At 41.4% G+C, this 16,879-nt stretch overlaps 1 protein-coding gene across 1 annotated transcript in view; it reads left to right on the top strand.

The window, feature by feature from the left end:
• MARCHF2 (membrane associated ring-CH-type finger 2) overlaps positions 1 to 16,879 on the top strand; it is a 47,872-nt gene extending 30,993 nt beyond the window's left edge. Inside the window, exons 4-5 of the mRNA XM_063453248.1 lie at positions 8,579 to 8,788; positions 16,253 to 16,879. Of these exons, the coding sequence (XP_063309318.1) occupies positions 8,579 to 8,788; positions 16,253 to 16,411 (369 nt within the window). The 3' untranslated portion in view covers positions 16,412 to 16,879. The remainder of the gene's footprint in view (positions 1 to 8,578; positions 8,789 to 16,252) is intronic.

The following is a 16,879-nucleotide window of genomic DNA, read 5'->3' as shown; positions in this document are numbered from 1 at the left end:
TCATAAAAGGAATGGTATACTTGATGAGTCTGGGAGGATACCGTATCAGTCTCTATTCCTATAAACAATAATGTCCCAGGATCTAAACCCGTCCCGTATATCTGAAACCCAAATAAATTTCCATACTTATCTAGGAACTTGTCGGGGTTATTAATAAGTATATGGACTGGGTTGCATTCCATAGACTTACAATAAGGGCTAGTCGGCAACTTAGTCACTATCATGTCTTTATCTACTGTCTGTCCCCAAGTCGCCCACCCCACACAAGACCAATATGGACAAAAGTTATAGTCTTTATTTGGGCATCTAGGACTCACATATTTATTTTTACTACTGGGACAAATATATTTATCATTAGACCCATACGTCCTCTCCCATCTAAGATCCCCACATACATTCCACGGTTTTCTACCACTTGATATCGCCTTACATGCATCAAATAGCAGAACACCCGAAGAATGTACGGATTCTAACACCGTCTTATTAATTAGGGTCCCCTGAGGATCTCCATTCCTGAGAGTCAACCAAATTGTACGAGGTTGATACTCTGGACTGAAGCACTTAGGTTCTCCTACTCCTAAATGGCACACACTATAGTCTATATTTAGGTATCTACATCTTGATACCTCTCCTTTACATTCGTATTGTGAATGCCAAATTAGGGTTTGGGAAATATGGTTACCTGTTCTCGTAGTCTTAATGCATACCTCACAGCTAGGAGTGTCGGTACCTCTACCTTCCTGAATATAAAAACACATATAAATAAACACAATCAAAAGCACATCTTTCGCCGTCATCCTCAGTCTTCGTCCGTGCGATGGAACCTCAGCTTCCAGGATGTGAGGGCTGCAGGGAATGGAGTTCTGCTCGTCTTCACAGGTGTCCCTTCGAGACTTTCCTGGCTTATACACTATGTGTTGGTAAGCGGACAGGCTTTATTATGGCCTTCTCACTCACACCTGTAACAATAAAATTTGTAATCCACAATAATTCCTCGTTACTCCGACTGAGTAGTGCGTTTCAACCGGATCTTGCAGGGATTCTCTGGATCTGCTGTAATTTGCCAAGAATCGACTGCTGCTGGTTTAACCCTGGAGTGATGTATCCACGGAGTTACTTCGGCTACTTTTATCGCTGTAGGGGTAGACAAAAGAACAACATAAGGACCTCTCCACTTGGGCCCTAACGGTACATTATTCCACTCTTTAATCCACACTTGATCTCCTGGATGATAACTATGAACAGGGGGATAAATATTCACAGGTAATCTATCTTGTACCCATTTCTGTACCTCCTCCATAGTCTTACCCAACTCTACAACCTGCTGCCGGGTAATTCCTTCTCCCAACTGACTCAAGTCCCCCCTTAAGTTACCAAGTACGGGAGGTGGTCGCCCATACATGATTTCAAAAGGAGAGAGGCCCATCCTTCTGGTAGGGGTACTGCGGATTCGCAATAAAGCTATGGGTAAGAGAACGTTCCACTTAAGTTGGGTTTCCTGACACATTTTAGCCAACTGGTTCTTTATAGTTCTATTCATTCTCTCTACCTTACCAGAACTCTGGGGTCTATATGCAGTATGAAGCCTCCACTTTATACCAAGCATATGAGTCAGTTGTTGTAGGCACTGATGAACAAAAGCTGGACCATTGTCCGATCCTATAGAACAGGGTAGTCCATATCGGGGTATTATTTCTCGTAGCAGGAATCTTACAACTTCTCCTGCTTTCTCTGTACGAGTAGGACATGCTTCTACCCAGCCTGAATAGGTGCACACAATTACCAACAGGTAACGATGTCCACCCGATTTAGGCATTACTGTAAAGTCTATTTGTAGATCGGACATGGGGAGTCCCCCCATAAACTGGACTCCTGGTGGCTTTACTGGTCCTTGTCTTGCATTATTCTTAGCACACGTTACACATCTGCGTACAATGGCCTGAGTCAAGTTGGACAATCTTGGTATGTAGAAATGTTTCCTGAGAGATTCTTCAGTACTGTCTCTCCCAGAATGTGTCCCGTTGTGATAATTTTGGACAATTTCTACCGCTAGTGATGCTGGTATGACTATTCTTCCATCTTCTAGCTGATACCACTTGTTCTCCAAATACTTTCCCGGTTCAGTCTTTAACCACTCCTCTTCTTGAGCTGTATAAACTGGAGTCCATTGGGACAGTGGAGTTGGTATAAGAGCAGCTATATGCCCCACATACTCCTGTCTTCCTGATTCAGCAGCACGCTTAGCTGCACTATCTGCCATCCGATTTCCCTTGGTTACATCACCATCTCCTCTCAGATGCGCTCGACAATGTATGATACCGACTTCTTTCGGCTCCCACACTGCTTCCAATAGTTGTAGGATTTCAGCTGCGTACTTGATTTCTTTGCCTTCTGAATTCAGTAGTCCTCTTTCTTTATACAAAGCTCCGTGGGCATGAGTGGTTAAAAACGCATACTTAGAGTCCGTATAGATATTTACTCTTAAACCTTCAGCCAATTGTAACGCTCGTGTTAGTGCTATTAATTCTGCCTTTTGTGCTGATGTTCCTTTCGCCAGTGGCCGAGCTTCTATCACCTTGTCTATTGTTGTCACTGCATATCCTGCATAGCGGATCCCTTCTTTCACATAACTACTGCCGTCGGTGTAATATTGAACATCGGGGTTCTGGATGGGAAAATCACGAAGATCTGGTCTACTTGAAAATACTTCATCCATTACTTCCAAACAATCATGTTGACTTTCAGTAGGTTGCGGCAAAAGGGTAGCTGGATTTAAGGTGTTTACAGTCTCTAAATGCACTCTTGGGTTTTCACACAACATTGCTTGATACTTGGTCATACGGCTGTTACTAAACCAATGATTTCCTTTGTAATCCAACAACGTCTGTACTGCATGTGGGACTCGTACATAAAGTTCTTGACCCAGAGTGAGTTTATCGGCTTCAGCTACTAGCAGGGCGGCTGCAGCTACGGCTCTTAGACAAGGTGGAAGTCCGCTGGCCACTGCATCCAGTTGCTTAGACATGTAGGCAACAGGTCTTTGCCATGATCCCAAGTACTGTGTCAATACTCCCACAGCCATTCTTCTTTGCTCGTGTACATATAAGTAGAATGGTCGTGTGTGATCAGGTAGACCTAATGCTGGGGCACTCATCAAAGCCTTCTTCACATCTTCAAATGCCGTTTGCTGTTCTTGGGTCCATAAGAAGGGGTCGTGCTCTGTACCTTTGATGGCTGCGTACAGAGGTTTTGCCAGTATCGCATAGCTGGGAATCCATATCCTACAGAAGCCTGCTGCCCCCAAGAATTCTCGCACTTGTCTTCTATTCTTGGGTATTGGTATTTGGCAGACAGCTTCTTTTCTCTCTGGCCCCATAATCCTTTGACCTTCAGAGATATGGAATCCCAGATACTTGACAGTTGGCAAACACAACTGAGCCTTCTTCCTGGACACCTTGTATCCTGCCTTCCAGAGAATATGTAGTAGATCGTGCGTTGCTTGCTGACATTTTTCTTTTGTAACTGCTGCTATCAACAAGTCATCTACATATTGTAACAATACACATTCTCCTGGGATAGACTCGAAATCCAGTAGATCTTGACTTAGAGCTGAACCAAATAGGGTAGGTGAATTTTTAAACCCTTGGGGCAGTCTTGTCCAAGTCATTTGGCGTTTTGAGCCCGTTACAGCGTTCTCCCATTGGAAAGCGAAAATACATTGGCTTTCTGCGGCAATTCGGAGGCAAAAGAAGGCATCTTTGAGATCTAAGACTGTGAAGTAAGTAGCCCCGCCCGGAATTAAAGCAAGCAGGTTATATGGATTGGGTACAACTGGATGTATGCTAACAACCGCATCATTGACTGCTCTTAAGTCCTGTACAGGTCGATACTCATCTGTACCGGGCTTTTGAACAGGCAGCAATGGGGTGTTCCAGGGGGAAGTACAGAATTTTAGGATACCATACCGTATGAACTTATCCAGATAGGATTGGATGTTCTTCTTAGCCTTCTGCGGAATGTGATATTGTCTTAGGCTCACTGGATAAACCCCATGTTTCAGTTCAATTTTTATTGGTGGAATATTGCGGGCCAGTCCTGGTGGGTTGTTCTCTGCCCAAACTCCTGGTATGTTAAACAATGTCTCATCACTCCTAGGGTTTTGGCTAGTCAACACTGTATAAAGTCGCCACTCTTCTTCCTTTGGTACGGATAAAGTCATAATACCTGAAGGTCCATTAAACTTTAAGGATGTTGTTCCATTTGGTAGGAACGTAATCTGCGCTTGTAATTTTGATAGCATATCACGTCCCAGCAATTGGACTGGACATTCAGGCATATAAAGGAATTGGTGTTTTACTACGTGGCCTCCCAATGTACAGAGTCGACTTTTAAGAACCGGTTTTTCAGCACTTCTTCCAGTTGCTCCTATCACAGTAATAGTCCTTCCAGATGGAGGAGCAACTAGATTAGTCACCACTGAATGTTCAGCACCAGTGTCGATCATGAACGCACTCCTTTTCCCCCCTATTGATACATCGACCATAGGCTCCGCTCGACCAAGGGGGATGGAGCCCGGTCGGTATCAATAGTCCTCCATGACAGTGTCAGCCAATCCTACAAAGTCCCTACCTTCTCTATCGCGGGACCTTTGCGCTGCTGGAATATACCTGTCTTCCCTAACACTTCCTCTGTTCCCATTACTCCCTCTATAACCATTACTCCCTCCGGGGCCTCCTCTACCTCTCGCTCTACCTCTAAAGTTTCCGTAGCCTGCCCTGGGTTGGTCTCTCTCGTACTGCTCTCTTTGCGGACATTCGTTCCTCCAATGCCCTTCTTCCTTGCAATACGCGCATTGATCCCTACTCAAAGGCTCCCTACTCCATCTATTATTGCCTCTATCTGGGCCCCGTTTATCTACGCCTGCGATCGCTACCGCTAGCATATCAGCCTTTTTACGCATCTTGCGCTCTTCCTCTTTCTTACTTTCTGTATCCCTGTTCATATAGACCTTATTTGCTACCTCCATTAGTTGGGTGATGGACATACCTGCAAACCCTTCTAACTTTTGTAGCTTGCGCTTAATATCTCCGTATGCTTGGCTGACAAAGGCGGAGTTAACCATTCGGGAATTGTCTGCGTCTTCCGGATTAAAGGGGGTATACAAGCGGTATGCCTCCAATAATCGGTCATAAAAGACACTGGGCGCTTCATCGCTTTTCTGGATCACCTCAACTGTCTTCGACATGTTAATGGCTTTCTTTCCTCCGGCTTTCATGCCAGCAATTATAGCGTCTCTATAGGCTCTGAGTTGAACCATATCAGCACCATTTACGTTCCAATCGGGATCGGTGTTGGGATAGTGTGTCGCGGCCCATGCTGCTGGATTGGCTTGGTTCAAAGCACGGGCTCTATCCTCTAATGCTTTAATGGCTGCTTGATTTATTCTTGTCCTTTCCTCATTGTTAAATAAAGTCATTAGTAACTGCTGGCAATCAGCCCATGTCGGATTATGCGTCTGTACTATTGAGGTGAACAGATCAGTCATAGCTTGTGGTTTCTCAGTATACGAGGAATTATGGGTCTTCCAGTTTAAAAGATCGGTTGTGGTAAATGGGACATATACGAAGACTGGGTCAGCGTGTGCCATTTGACCTGCGGCATCGATATAAGCTGACCCGGGATTCAGACGAAGAGGCATCTGATAGTGCTTTAATTGTTGGGCACCAGTCAACTGTCGGGTTTGGATGGGGCTACGTAGAGAGGCGTCAGTCATGGGTTCCGGTCGGGGAGAGATAGGGTATGGGGATGTGGGAGGTCGGTTTTGGGAAAAGGTCGTAAATAAAACACTTCGAGCCGAGCTAGATGAAGCTTGACCGGAAGTCTGAAGTGGCGCCAAATCAGGATATTCGTTTCTAATGGGGGTGGATTCTGGTTCCGGAAGGGGAGATTTAGTACGAGGGGGGGTGGATCCTGTACTGGAGGAGGAAGCGGAAGTGGATGAGGGTAATGAGGGGAGGGGTGCAGGACTTCCTGCGTTTGCGTCACTTCTTCTTAACGGAAAGTAAGGGGGCGGCAAAGGGATCTCGGACTCAGGGGGCGTGTCCAAAATGGGCCTAACACCAGTCCTAGTGGACGAGCAAGTCCTAGCTACCATGAGGCGACACTGCTCCTCGTGGCATGTCTGGAGCCATTTTGGCGAGTCATTTACGGCCTGTCTCCAACAGTCAATATAAGGAAACTGGCCGTAAAGTTCAGGCCTACCCGATACAGCCACGTGTAAGCGCTGTACCAGAGTTGGATCCAAACTGCCACGTGGCGGCCATGCCGCAACCAAAGTAGGCCACTCCCTAGTACACAAAGTGACCAAACGTACAGGAGACATCTTTACCCCAAAATCACAAACTTTGAATCCCTTTTTAAAATTCTTAACCATACATCCTAAGGGATCCGGAATCGTTGACTGCGACGCACCCATACTTAACAATGGAACGTCGTCGACAACGAATACTATACACGCGTACTATTCAACAGTCACACCCGTTTCCTCTGGCAACAGCACCACGTGGTACGGTTACCAAGTGAAACGTACACAATAACAATAAACACTCAGGGAATTCCCGTACACACACAGCTGTTACACCAGTCACTATATAATCAATATTATGCCCTTTGGCGTAACTATACAGTCACCCACGCTATAATTCTCTATATACGAATTACCCGTCTATAACACACCCCAGTAACATCGTCTTTTACAAATAGCGGTTACAGTACGGTTAGCATAGGTCAAAGCACAAGTTAAGGTCACAATACAATTATTAGTGGTTATGGTGTTAAACATGCAATGGACGACAATGATTAGTACTTATTATATAATGTCAGTAAATATACAGGGTTATGGTACCGTGCACTATAATACAGCAACACACTATTAACACTCTCGCTAGACGGCTGAGCTCGCGCTATCTAACAAGATATACACTTTACTAAAACAATCGTTAACACATTTACAATTCCCAACTAAACTATTGGCCAGTACCTTGAATGGACTACCTAAAACTATATACACCCGTTTTGGTTAGCCACACTGCCCAATCACCACATATATAGCGAGCTAGAGAACCGAATTTACACAGGCGCCTCTTAGTCGCACTATCAAAAGTCTAGTGGGTTCCAAATTTACACGCCTTCCCACTTAGCCCAGATAGGATGAGAACTAGCGAACCGAATTTACACAGGCGCCGCTTAGTCTCCCGGTCCCTCCGACCTAGCGAACGTAATATACACCCTAGAACGCTAGTCTAGACAAGACACCGGTGTCCGGCTAGGGCTATTTACACCAGGACCCCGCCTGACTAACCAAATCAAACGGTCTGACTAAAGAGCGTTCGATCGAGCGGTGCGCCTTCGCTCCTTCCCTCCGACAGAGGGGGCAGATACACAGATTCAAAACCCCTTTGGGCCTACCGCACAATCGGTATACCCCTAGTGGGTCCTGCCGTCTAAAACAGCAGTTGTCTTACCTCCTCGTTCCTGAACCTGAGTTCACACTCATCGACGGGGACACCCCAGCACTTCTCACGTAGAGGCCGATGATCTCCTGGACAACAGACCAGTGGCGCCGAGACGAAGGGAGGTCCACGCAGAAGTTCAGGGGTGCAGCCGTAGAGAACGTGGGCAAAGATAGACCGTCTCACGCCTCTGCCTCTCAGCTACCGTTGAACGATGAGCTTCCCGGGCAATGCACCAAATGATACCGGAGAAACTGACGGAAGCCAAGCACAGAGAGATGGACACAGGTTTCTTCAGGAAGGAAGAGATTCTTTATTGGATCACCGATCGGGACTCAGAGGGACTAGCGTCACCAAAATACAGCAAAGTCTGAGTACTGAATACATAGAGTACATTCCTTATATAGCACTGTAGCTCCTCCCACAATTAACTACACCCACACATACCCTTAACCTATTTAATAAATAGAGTCTAAACTCATCCATCCGGTCTAACCACGTGGCTCATCTGATACAAAGGAGAGGGACGCGTAATTCCAGTTCTTACATTCCTGCACCTGGTCAGTACAGTGATAACAGTATCTTAGCTACGTGTAATTAACTAACTGATACTACAAACACATATACATACATATGCCTTGTGGCAATCTTAGCCTGCTAAACTTGTATTTTACTGGAATTACATCACAGTTTGAGCTTAATAAATACTTATATTACGTCTAATACGAAAGTTGTTTTTTGAAAAGAGGATGCATTGATTAGAGTTAAGGGGACAGTGTTATGCCAGAAATAGTTGCAACACCTTTTTTTTCTTTTTGAGATTTGAATATGACGAAAAATACAGCATGAACATGGGACCAAAACCATCTAATGCACTTAAAGAATGGATTCTACAGTGTTAGGAATTCAAATCCTTATTCTACCTAGGGTCTGAATTACATTGGGGGACTGTATTGTTTATCCATTTATTTTTGTGCAGTTTTAAGTTATTATTTTTGAATTTAATTACATTTTTTTTTGTTATTAAAAATGAAAACTTTGGATATGCATATGCTTATATTTTTCAGTGGCTGAAGGACCCGGGTCCTCGAAATGAGAAAAGGACACTCTTCTGTGACATGGTGTGTTTTTTATTTATTACACCATTGGCAGCCATCTCAGGTTGGCTGTGTCTACGTGGAGCGCAGGATCACTTGCAGTTCAACAGCAGACTTGAGGCTGTCGGGCTCATTGCCCTCACTATAGCACTTTTTACTATCTACGTTCTTTGGACATTGGTGAGTATATTAAACAATTGCAGTTAATAATACAACATAACCTAAATCAACTAATTATGTTTTTACTTGTTTAACTAATGTACATAAATAGCACACCCCACAGCTTGACTGATATTAAAGCTCCATGATAGTACATAATATATAATAAAACTTGACGATTACCAGAGAGTTTGAAATGCCTCTTTCATCACACAAGGGTTTAGCTAGGTCTACTTTAATTGGATTCAGTTTGAAAAAATTAACGACAGAAGTGTTTTATTAATATAGTATTGTTCTGTTGCACGTGGATAACTGCGAAATGATGGGATTTCAGCCTAAATTAAAAAAAATACTCATTGTAAGGCACACCTCTGCTATTGCCCTTTCAGTAATAAAATTCCAAACAATAAAACCCTCTTTCAGTTTGTTTGTCCCTCATAAGAACAGGGCCAGGTTGCTCACTTACTTTTTTGTTTTTTTTGCTGGGTTCATGGGGGCTGCTCCAGGGGCCTGCTTTTTCTGAGACTCCCATGATGATATGGATGTCAGTGTATCCAAAGCTGGAATGCACACTGCTTACCTGTATTCCAAATCACCAAGCATTTCCAATTCTGGTGAGTCAACAGAAATTAACGTTCAGTGGGTATGCGGATAGGTATTGCTTCCCCTTCCCACCCACTGTGTGCTCCTTCCCGCCTCCCTCCATTGCCCTCAGAAAAGTGCAAAACGGTTAAAACCTTAATTTTGTAGGTTTTAGTGCAAATCGAGGTGGGGGACTTTCTCCCTTAAACAACAAATGGTTGGAGTTACCATTTAAGCTGTAAAAAAAAAAAAAAAAAAAAGCTTAGATTTTGATTTTCTTTGTGACTTCTCTTCAGAATCGTTAAAGCTTTCTACTACTCTGTGTGACTTTCCACTGTCAGAAGGGCAGTTTTTCTTAAACATGGGCGGCAAATATTCCTAAATATTGTTCATGTAAAATGCCATTTGAGCAAAACCGACTCTTTGGTTCATCTCTGGGTGAGCGCTTTTTAAAGCATACGGTTCTTAGGAATATAAGAAGGCTCTGCCCCAAGTCAAAGTGAATTATTCCTTTTAAAGACAGTTTTCAGATATGGAAAAGCCGCATTGTGAACATTGTTCCAAAGAGAAAAACAATTCTAGATCAGATACATTCTGACACAGGACCTATGAGAAGAGAGACTGCTACATTTCAAGAATGCTTGGGGAGGACTGCTAAAAAGCCTTGGATTTTGAAGGTGGTAAAAAGGGGAATTCTGTGGAATTTGAGAACATGCCTTCTTCCTCTCTGTTGTGTTTACGAGTGTGTTACACTAAGAGCTCTTTAAAGCTATACAATATCTATTATTATTTTCAACATTTATATAGCGCCAACATATTCCATAGAGCTTTACAATATTATAAGAGGGGGAGATTTAACAATAAATGATACAATTACAAAAACTTAAAGGAACAATAGGTTTTTGTTTCCCAAGAAAGCAAGACATTGCTTATCTACTTGTTCTAGATCTCAAAAGGTTCAACTGTTTCATCCCCCAAAAAAGAAAGTTTCACATGGATACCATGTTTAGCACTGCAGTTCAGGAATATGTTGTTATCTTGAAAGTTAGACAATTCCCAGCTATGTCCAGTCCAGTCACGAGATGTATTTGGTTTAAAGTTGTATTCTGTTCAGAGGAAAATCGTCTTTCCAGAAGAGAAATAGATCAAGGTAAAGAAAGTAACTGCAGACCTTTCCACGGTTCTGTCATGCGGCATCAGAAAGGCTATGAAAGTTCTATGCATTTTCATATCAATTATGCCAAAGCACAAAACACCTCTGCAAGCGAATGTTCCAAAGGAATATAACAAATCTGGATTCTAGATGTTCCTATGGTGTTGTAAAACTCTGTTTGATAAAAACAACGTTTCCTTGTCTTTCAACCTAGGACAACCTACTCATCACTACAGACACTTTGGGTCAAGGTTGGGAAGCCCTTCTAAAAGACAAATAGTGCAGGGCCTCTGGATACTTAGTAGATTCCTCAAACTACAAGAAACCGAAAGCATTTTTTTAAGGCTCTTCTTTACTTTCAGCCACGTGTGTCACATCCTCCTGAGACCCAGCCCATTAACTTGTGTCCTCTGTACTGTACATTTTATTTACATGCATTTCCTTTTATTCTTTGAGCTACTCTATCAATCCCTGCTGTATTGTAAAGGGGACATCCTGGGCTTTCCAGTGAAATGTCATGTGATAGGCTGGGATGCTGGGAACTTCCTTTTCATCAAAAATGAATGGCATATTGGAAGACAATTTTTTCCTCAGTTCCCAGAGGATATATAAACAACAAGGAGTAGATAATTTACTTGCAGATAGTCTAAGCAGAAACCAATATACCTAAAAGAATTGGTCTCTCACTGTTGGTTGGTCCTTTTCAAGCATTGATAAATCAGTTTGGCTATCCAAAGATAGACATTATGGCTTCCAATAAAACCACAAAGTACTCATCAATGTGCAGGCTAGACGATTTGGATATTCTAAATGTCTTCCTAATTCCATGGCATTTCAGACTTGCCTTCCATTTCAACCAGTCTCCCTTATTCCAAATTTTGCAGAAGATTAATCAAAACAAAGCCAGAGTTATAGCTGTGGTCCCTAACTGGGTAAATGCCATGGAATTGTATACGCATCCTCTGGACATGAAGTTGGTCTCTTCCAAAGAATTCAGGAATTCTTGAGCAGATTCTAGTCCATCCGAATTTCTTCCTTCTGTACTATATCAAACTGTGGTATCTGAATGGTACATTCTAGAAATTTAGAGGTTTGTATATAGTGGATATCATTGTTCAAGACAGAAATGTACTATTGCCAGTTATCATAAGATATGGGAAAACAGATTTCCCGCTGGCTGTCTTCACTCAAGCTGATTCCTTTCAACTATCTAGCCCTCAAATTCTGAGATCCTCCAGCTTGGTTTTGTTAGGGGCTTTTGACCAGCAATTCTGAAAGGTCAAGAATCACCCATCAGTTCCTTTACCATGTAGAATATGATCTCTCTACCTTTACGTATCATGCAGGGTTATTTCCAGAATTAAACCAACAATCAGAGAAGTAGTTTCATCATGGGACTTAAATGTGGTTCTTTCTGCGAAGTCTTGATAAGTCTTGAAGGCGAGCATCAGAGGTGGGAGTAAGGACAGAAAATAGACGTAAGTCTTCAGCAGAGCGTAAGTGCCTAGATGGGACATACTTGTGTATTAGGGAGGATAGATAGGTGGGAGCAGCAATATGTATAGATTTGATAGCAAGAACCAGAATTTTAAATTGAGCCCTATATCTTACAGGAAGCCAATTTAGGGACTGACAGAAGGGTGAGGCATGGGAGGTGCGGGCGGACAGGAAGATGAGCCTCGCTGCCGCATTCATTAATCTATCTGCATGAATAAAACCACAATAACCGTTAATTTATTTCTTCATCAGATCAGTGGCAGGTCTTAATTCTTTTCATTTTTAATACCTTTTGTGCTTTTCATATATTTGGTGTGGGGGGTTTTCTGGAAAGGTTTTCGTGTTGAGGATTTTATAGTATAAAGAGCAGTATCAAGGATAAACTTTGCATTAAAGGGTTACTCCAAACATCATAATCACTACAGACCACTGTGGTGGTTATAATGCTAGGAGTACTCAAGCACAGTTTCCAAGGTAATTAAGCAAACTGTTTTGCCATGGTATACCCTCTTACCTGGGTCCCACCAGGCCTCTTCTCCTTCCAAGTGAATGGCATCTGCATGCCAATCCCGCTGGTAATTAATTAGCAGCACAAAGTGATATTAAAAGGACACTCTAAGCACCAAAACAACTTTAGCTTAATGAAGTGGTTTAGGTGCATAGATCTTGACCCTGCAGTCACACTGCTCTGTCATTTACGATTAAATCTCTTTGTGTAAGTCACAGGCAGGGAAGGTGTGCCTGAGGCTGCATAAACAATGTATCTTTAAGGGACACTATAATCACCAGAATAACTACAGCTTAATGTAGTTGTTATAGTGAGTATAATCAGTCTCTGCGGGCAGTAAACACTGTTTTTTCAGAAAAAAAGGTGCTTTCTGGGGCAGTGCTACACAGTGCGCAGCACTGACATTCAGTGTCTCCACCCTCTGCATGAAGACACTGAATTTTCCTCATTTACATGCATGGATTCAATGCATCTCTATGAGAAGATGCTGATTGGCCAAGGCGGTGTTTGGCTCTACCTCTGACCCAACTCTTTGGCTGAGATCATCAGAATTGACAACCTCAGTCAATCCAATGCTTTCCTGTGGGAAAGCATTGTGATTGGCTGAGATCACTATTTCAGTTGATGTCAGCCAAGGAGGAAGATATTGAACCTTAACAAACTGTGGAAGCTTTTATAGCCCAATAAGTGCAGGATACCCTACATTTTCAGATTTTTTTTTGTGTAGCCCATATAATTATACCAAGTGTATACCCATTTCAAGCCCATAGCAACTATTTACCTCTGAAGAAGAATAACCTCTCATACTTGTATTAACCACCTTTTTTGATACTGAAAATTCCAAATAATAAAAAATGAGCATCTCCTTTTACTCTTGAATACACCTATAATAACATTGAAAGTGAAACCAGCAATTTCCACTCCAAAAACTGGCACGCGACCAGTATTTGTAACTGCCAAATATTACAGGTCAATTAAAAAAGGGAGTTATGATAATGCAACGTTAAAGTTTAAAGGGTTACTTCAACCCTTTGGACTGGTGACCGTTGCTGCGTAGTATGCTTTATTGGGCACTATGGGGATAAGGTTTCCCCTCCCTTGATTTGCAGTAAAACATGCAAAAAAGAGAATTACCCACCTTGAATACAGTGCCGGACGAGGTTCCCGGTACTGACTTCCATGCCCACTCCGACATCACAGGAGCCTTGCACGGTCCCATCACAGAATTCTCATAGAGAAGCCTGTGATTGGAGAGCTTAGCCTACTCAAAGCACTCACACGCACTCTGGACCCGAGAGAGATAGGAAGAGAGGGATTAAAAAAAAAAATCACTGAAGTGGTCATGGTGGTTGGAGTTTAGCTTTGAAACTGCACATACAGAAATTAAGCCTTCTGCAGCCAGAGTGCTTAATCTCTGTATGTTCTTTGTATATTCTTTATGCAACTATTGTTGCACAGAATGATAGTCATTTGCTGTTAGTGGTCAGCTGAATCTCACAACCAATTAATGAATGCTAAAGCTTCTGGCTTCTTTAACTGTGCAGAAGCCAGAAGTAGGTCACTGGATTACCAGGGAGCATCAGAGCCCAGCAGGGACACAGGTAAGGGGGCAAATCATTGCTTAACTGGGCCAGGGTGCTCCTTGCATCATAACCTTATGATGTTTAGAGTAACTCTTTAACATGGCTTGTCAGCTGTATTGTGCATAATTTATGTTGTTCTCAATACAATGTAAATGAAAAATTAAGTGCTAAATTAGGTTACTGTATACCAAAGAAACCAAACCGGGATCTGAAAGATGGGAAGATGAAACATAAGAAGCTTCTTTACTCCACTGTTGACCTAGGGACAACATGACGTCAGACATTTTTAGAAAAAAATGCCTAATTACATTTCTGCCTTTGTCTTTATTTGCCATTCCAGTGATATAAACTCTAGTTCCCCACAGGAAGTCTGTGGAATTTTCACTCTGGACACCAGAAAGCACAAAGTTATTAAACAAATGGATTTGTGGTTATAGTGAATGGTCCTCATTATACATGCTTTTCCATCTTATCTGTGTAGTTGTTTCTTTGTATTGGGGTGGCTGCATAAGGTTATTTTCTGTTCTTTTTGAGTCTTGCGCTAAATACTATTATAACTAGATTTAAATGCATACTGATGTTTGCAGAAAACATTGACTTAAACGCCACAGTGATATTGAGCAAATATACTGAAATATCCCACTGATTAAAAGTCATCCCAACATGGCAGAAGAACTCAGAATAGTAGATGATCTTTCTTTCAACAGTCTATCCATGGCGTTCTGGATATCTCTGCTTGCTCACACTGTTCACATGTTCAAATTGTAATTTTCTCCCATAAAGTTCCTGGAAGCAGTATTAGGTCTACATATTATATGGCCTTTAATCAAAAAGGCAAAACCAATCAGGTGATTAGACAATCTATAGAAACAGGAAGTCCCTGTTTTCTAATATTGGTTATACAGGATGTTTTTTTATACCACGTCATGGGATAAAGATTAAATTCAAGCTTGTTTACTAAACCAAAGCTTATCTACTCTATATTATATGTACATCTAACATTTATCCTGTGACACAAAAGTAACGGACTAAAGTTAATTTCATTCTAATGTCACTTTTGAAATATATATATATTTTTTTAAATGAATGCATTTCTTTCAGACTATACTTGATGTGTAATCTAATTATTTTAAGACTATTTTTTTGTATTCATGATTTATTGCTGTATAAGTGCAGTGTGTTTAATGAGCAGAAAAAAAAAGGTGAAAGCGCACAAACAGTGGAATATTTTACCTTTAAAATCTCGTATAGGTCCTATTTTCAGCAACAGACAGTAACTGTGGACCCTATATATACTATATACAAGAAAACAACATAGTGTATACTGTTGAAACCTATTTGCAATATGTGGAAAATAATAAAGGTTCACTCACACTTTCCAGAGCCACATAAGTTAGGCTCTGGACTGTAAAGGTATTTCATCCACCAAGGGATACACTGGATCTGATCCTCCTCTTAGATGTTTGCAATAAGTTTTTCTTAGCAGGAACTCAGGAACCAGGTAAGGTGAAGTGTTAAAATAAACATTTATTTGGTATAAAATAATAAAAGCAGAAATTGCTGACACAGCAGCTACACAACGCGTTTCGACCCTCCAGGGTCTTTTTCAAGTTGAAACACGTTGTGCTAGCTGCTGTTTCAGCAATTTCTGCTTTTATTATTTTATACCAAATACATGTTTATTTTAACACTTCACCTTACCTGGTTCCTGAGTTCCTGCTAAGAAAAGCGTATTGCAAACATCTAAGAGGAGGATCAGATCCAGTGTATCCCTTGGTGGATGAAATACCTTTACAGTCCAGAGCCTAACTTATGTGGCTCTGGAAAGTGTGAGTGAACCTTTTTTATTTTCCACATATTGTAAATAGGTTTCAACAGTATACACTATGTTCTTTTCTTGTATATATTTTATATATAGGGTCCACAGTTACTGTCTGTTGCTGAAAATAGGACCTATACAAGATTTTAAAGGTAAAATATTCCACTGTTTGTGCGCTTTCACCTTTTTTTTTTCTGCTCACTATATCTCTCATTTGGTGTAATAAGTGACTGTACACCGAGGTGTTTTTAAGCTGCACCAGTTGTAATATTTTGTGTATAGCGCACCTGTCCCTTCTATTGTGTATTTCTTGCAGTGTGTTTAATCCTCACTTTATCGCCAGGTATCATTCCGCTACCACTGCCAGCTGTACTCCGAATGGCGACGGACTAACCAGAAGGTTTTGCTGTTGATACCAGATTTTAAAATGGCTTCCACTACCCAACATTCCTTGATTTCCTCCAAACTCTTAAAGAAAGCTGCGGATGAGACCACTGTATGAGACTTGGTGCCTGGACCAAATTGAAGATTGATCAGTAAGATCTGTGGAACAATTTACTCTTAAATATTTATATATATATTTTTTTTCCCTGGTTGTATTACCCAGCAAACTATTACTAGAGTGAACTCATAAAACAAAATGTAATTTACATTATAATTAAAGAATTGTTCAATAACATGAAATAAGTATCCATAATATTTTTTCACGTGGAACCAGATTATGTTTAATGATGTACACTAACTGGAAGGATATTGGAATTCATAAATGTATGACATTGAATTTGGTACATTTTATCACCTTTTAAACATGTAGTAATACAAATAACGGAGATAGGACATCAGGTTTATCACCATATGTAAAAGTTTATAGCACTGAATGCGTCTCAGTAGAAACACCAAAAAATAAACTGAATAAATCATATAATTTATATATTATAAGTTATGAAAAAAAATAAATTGTTGAAATAAA

The sequence above is a fragment of the Pelobates fuscus genome, chromosome 5 (assembly GCF_036172605.1).
Source record: "Pelobates fuscus isolate aPelFus1 chromosome 5, aPelFus1.pri, whole genome shotgun sequence".
In the NCBI taxonomy this organism is placed as follows: domain Eukaryota; kingdom Metazoa; phylum Chordata; class Amphibia; order Anura; family Pelobatidae; genus Pelobates; species Pelobates fuscus.
This window is presented reverse-complemented; position numbering and strand designations above follow the sequence as displayed.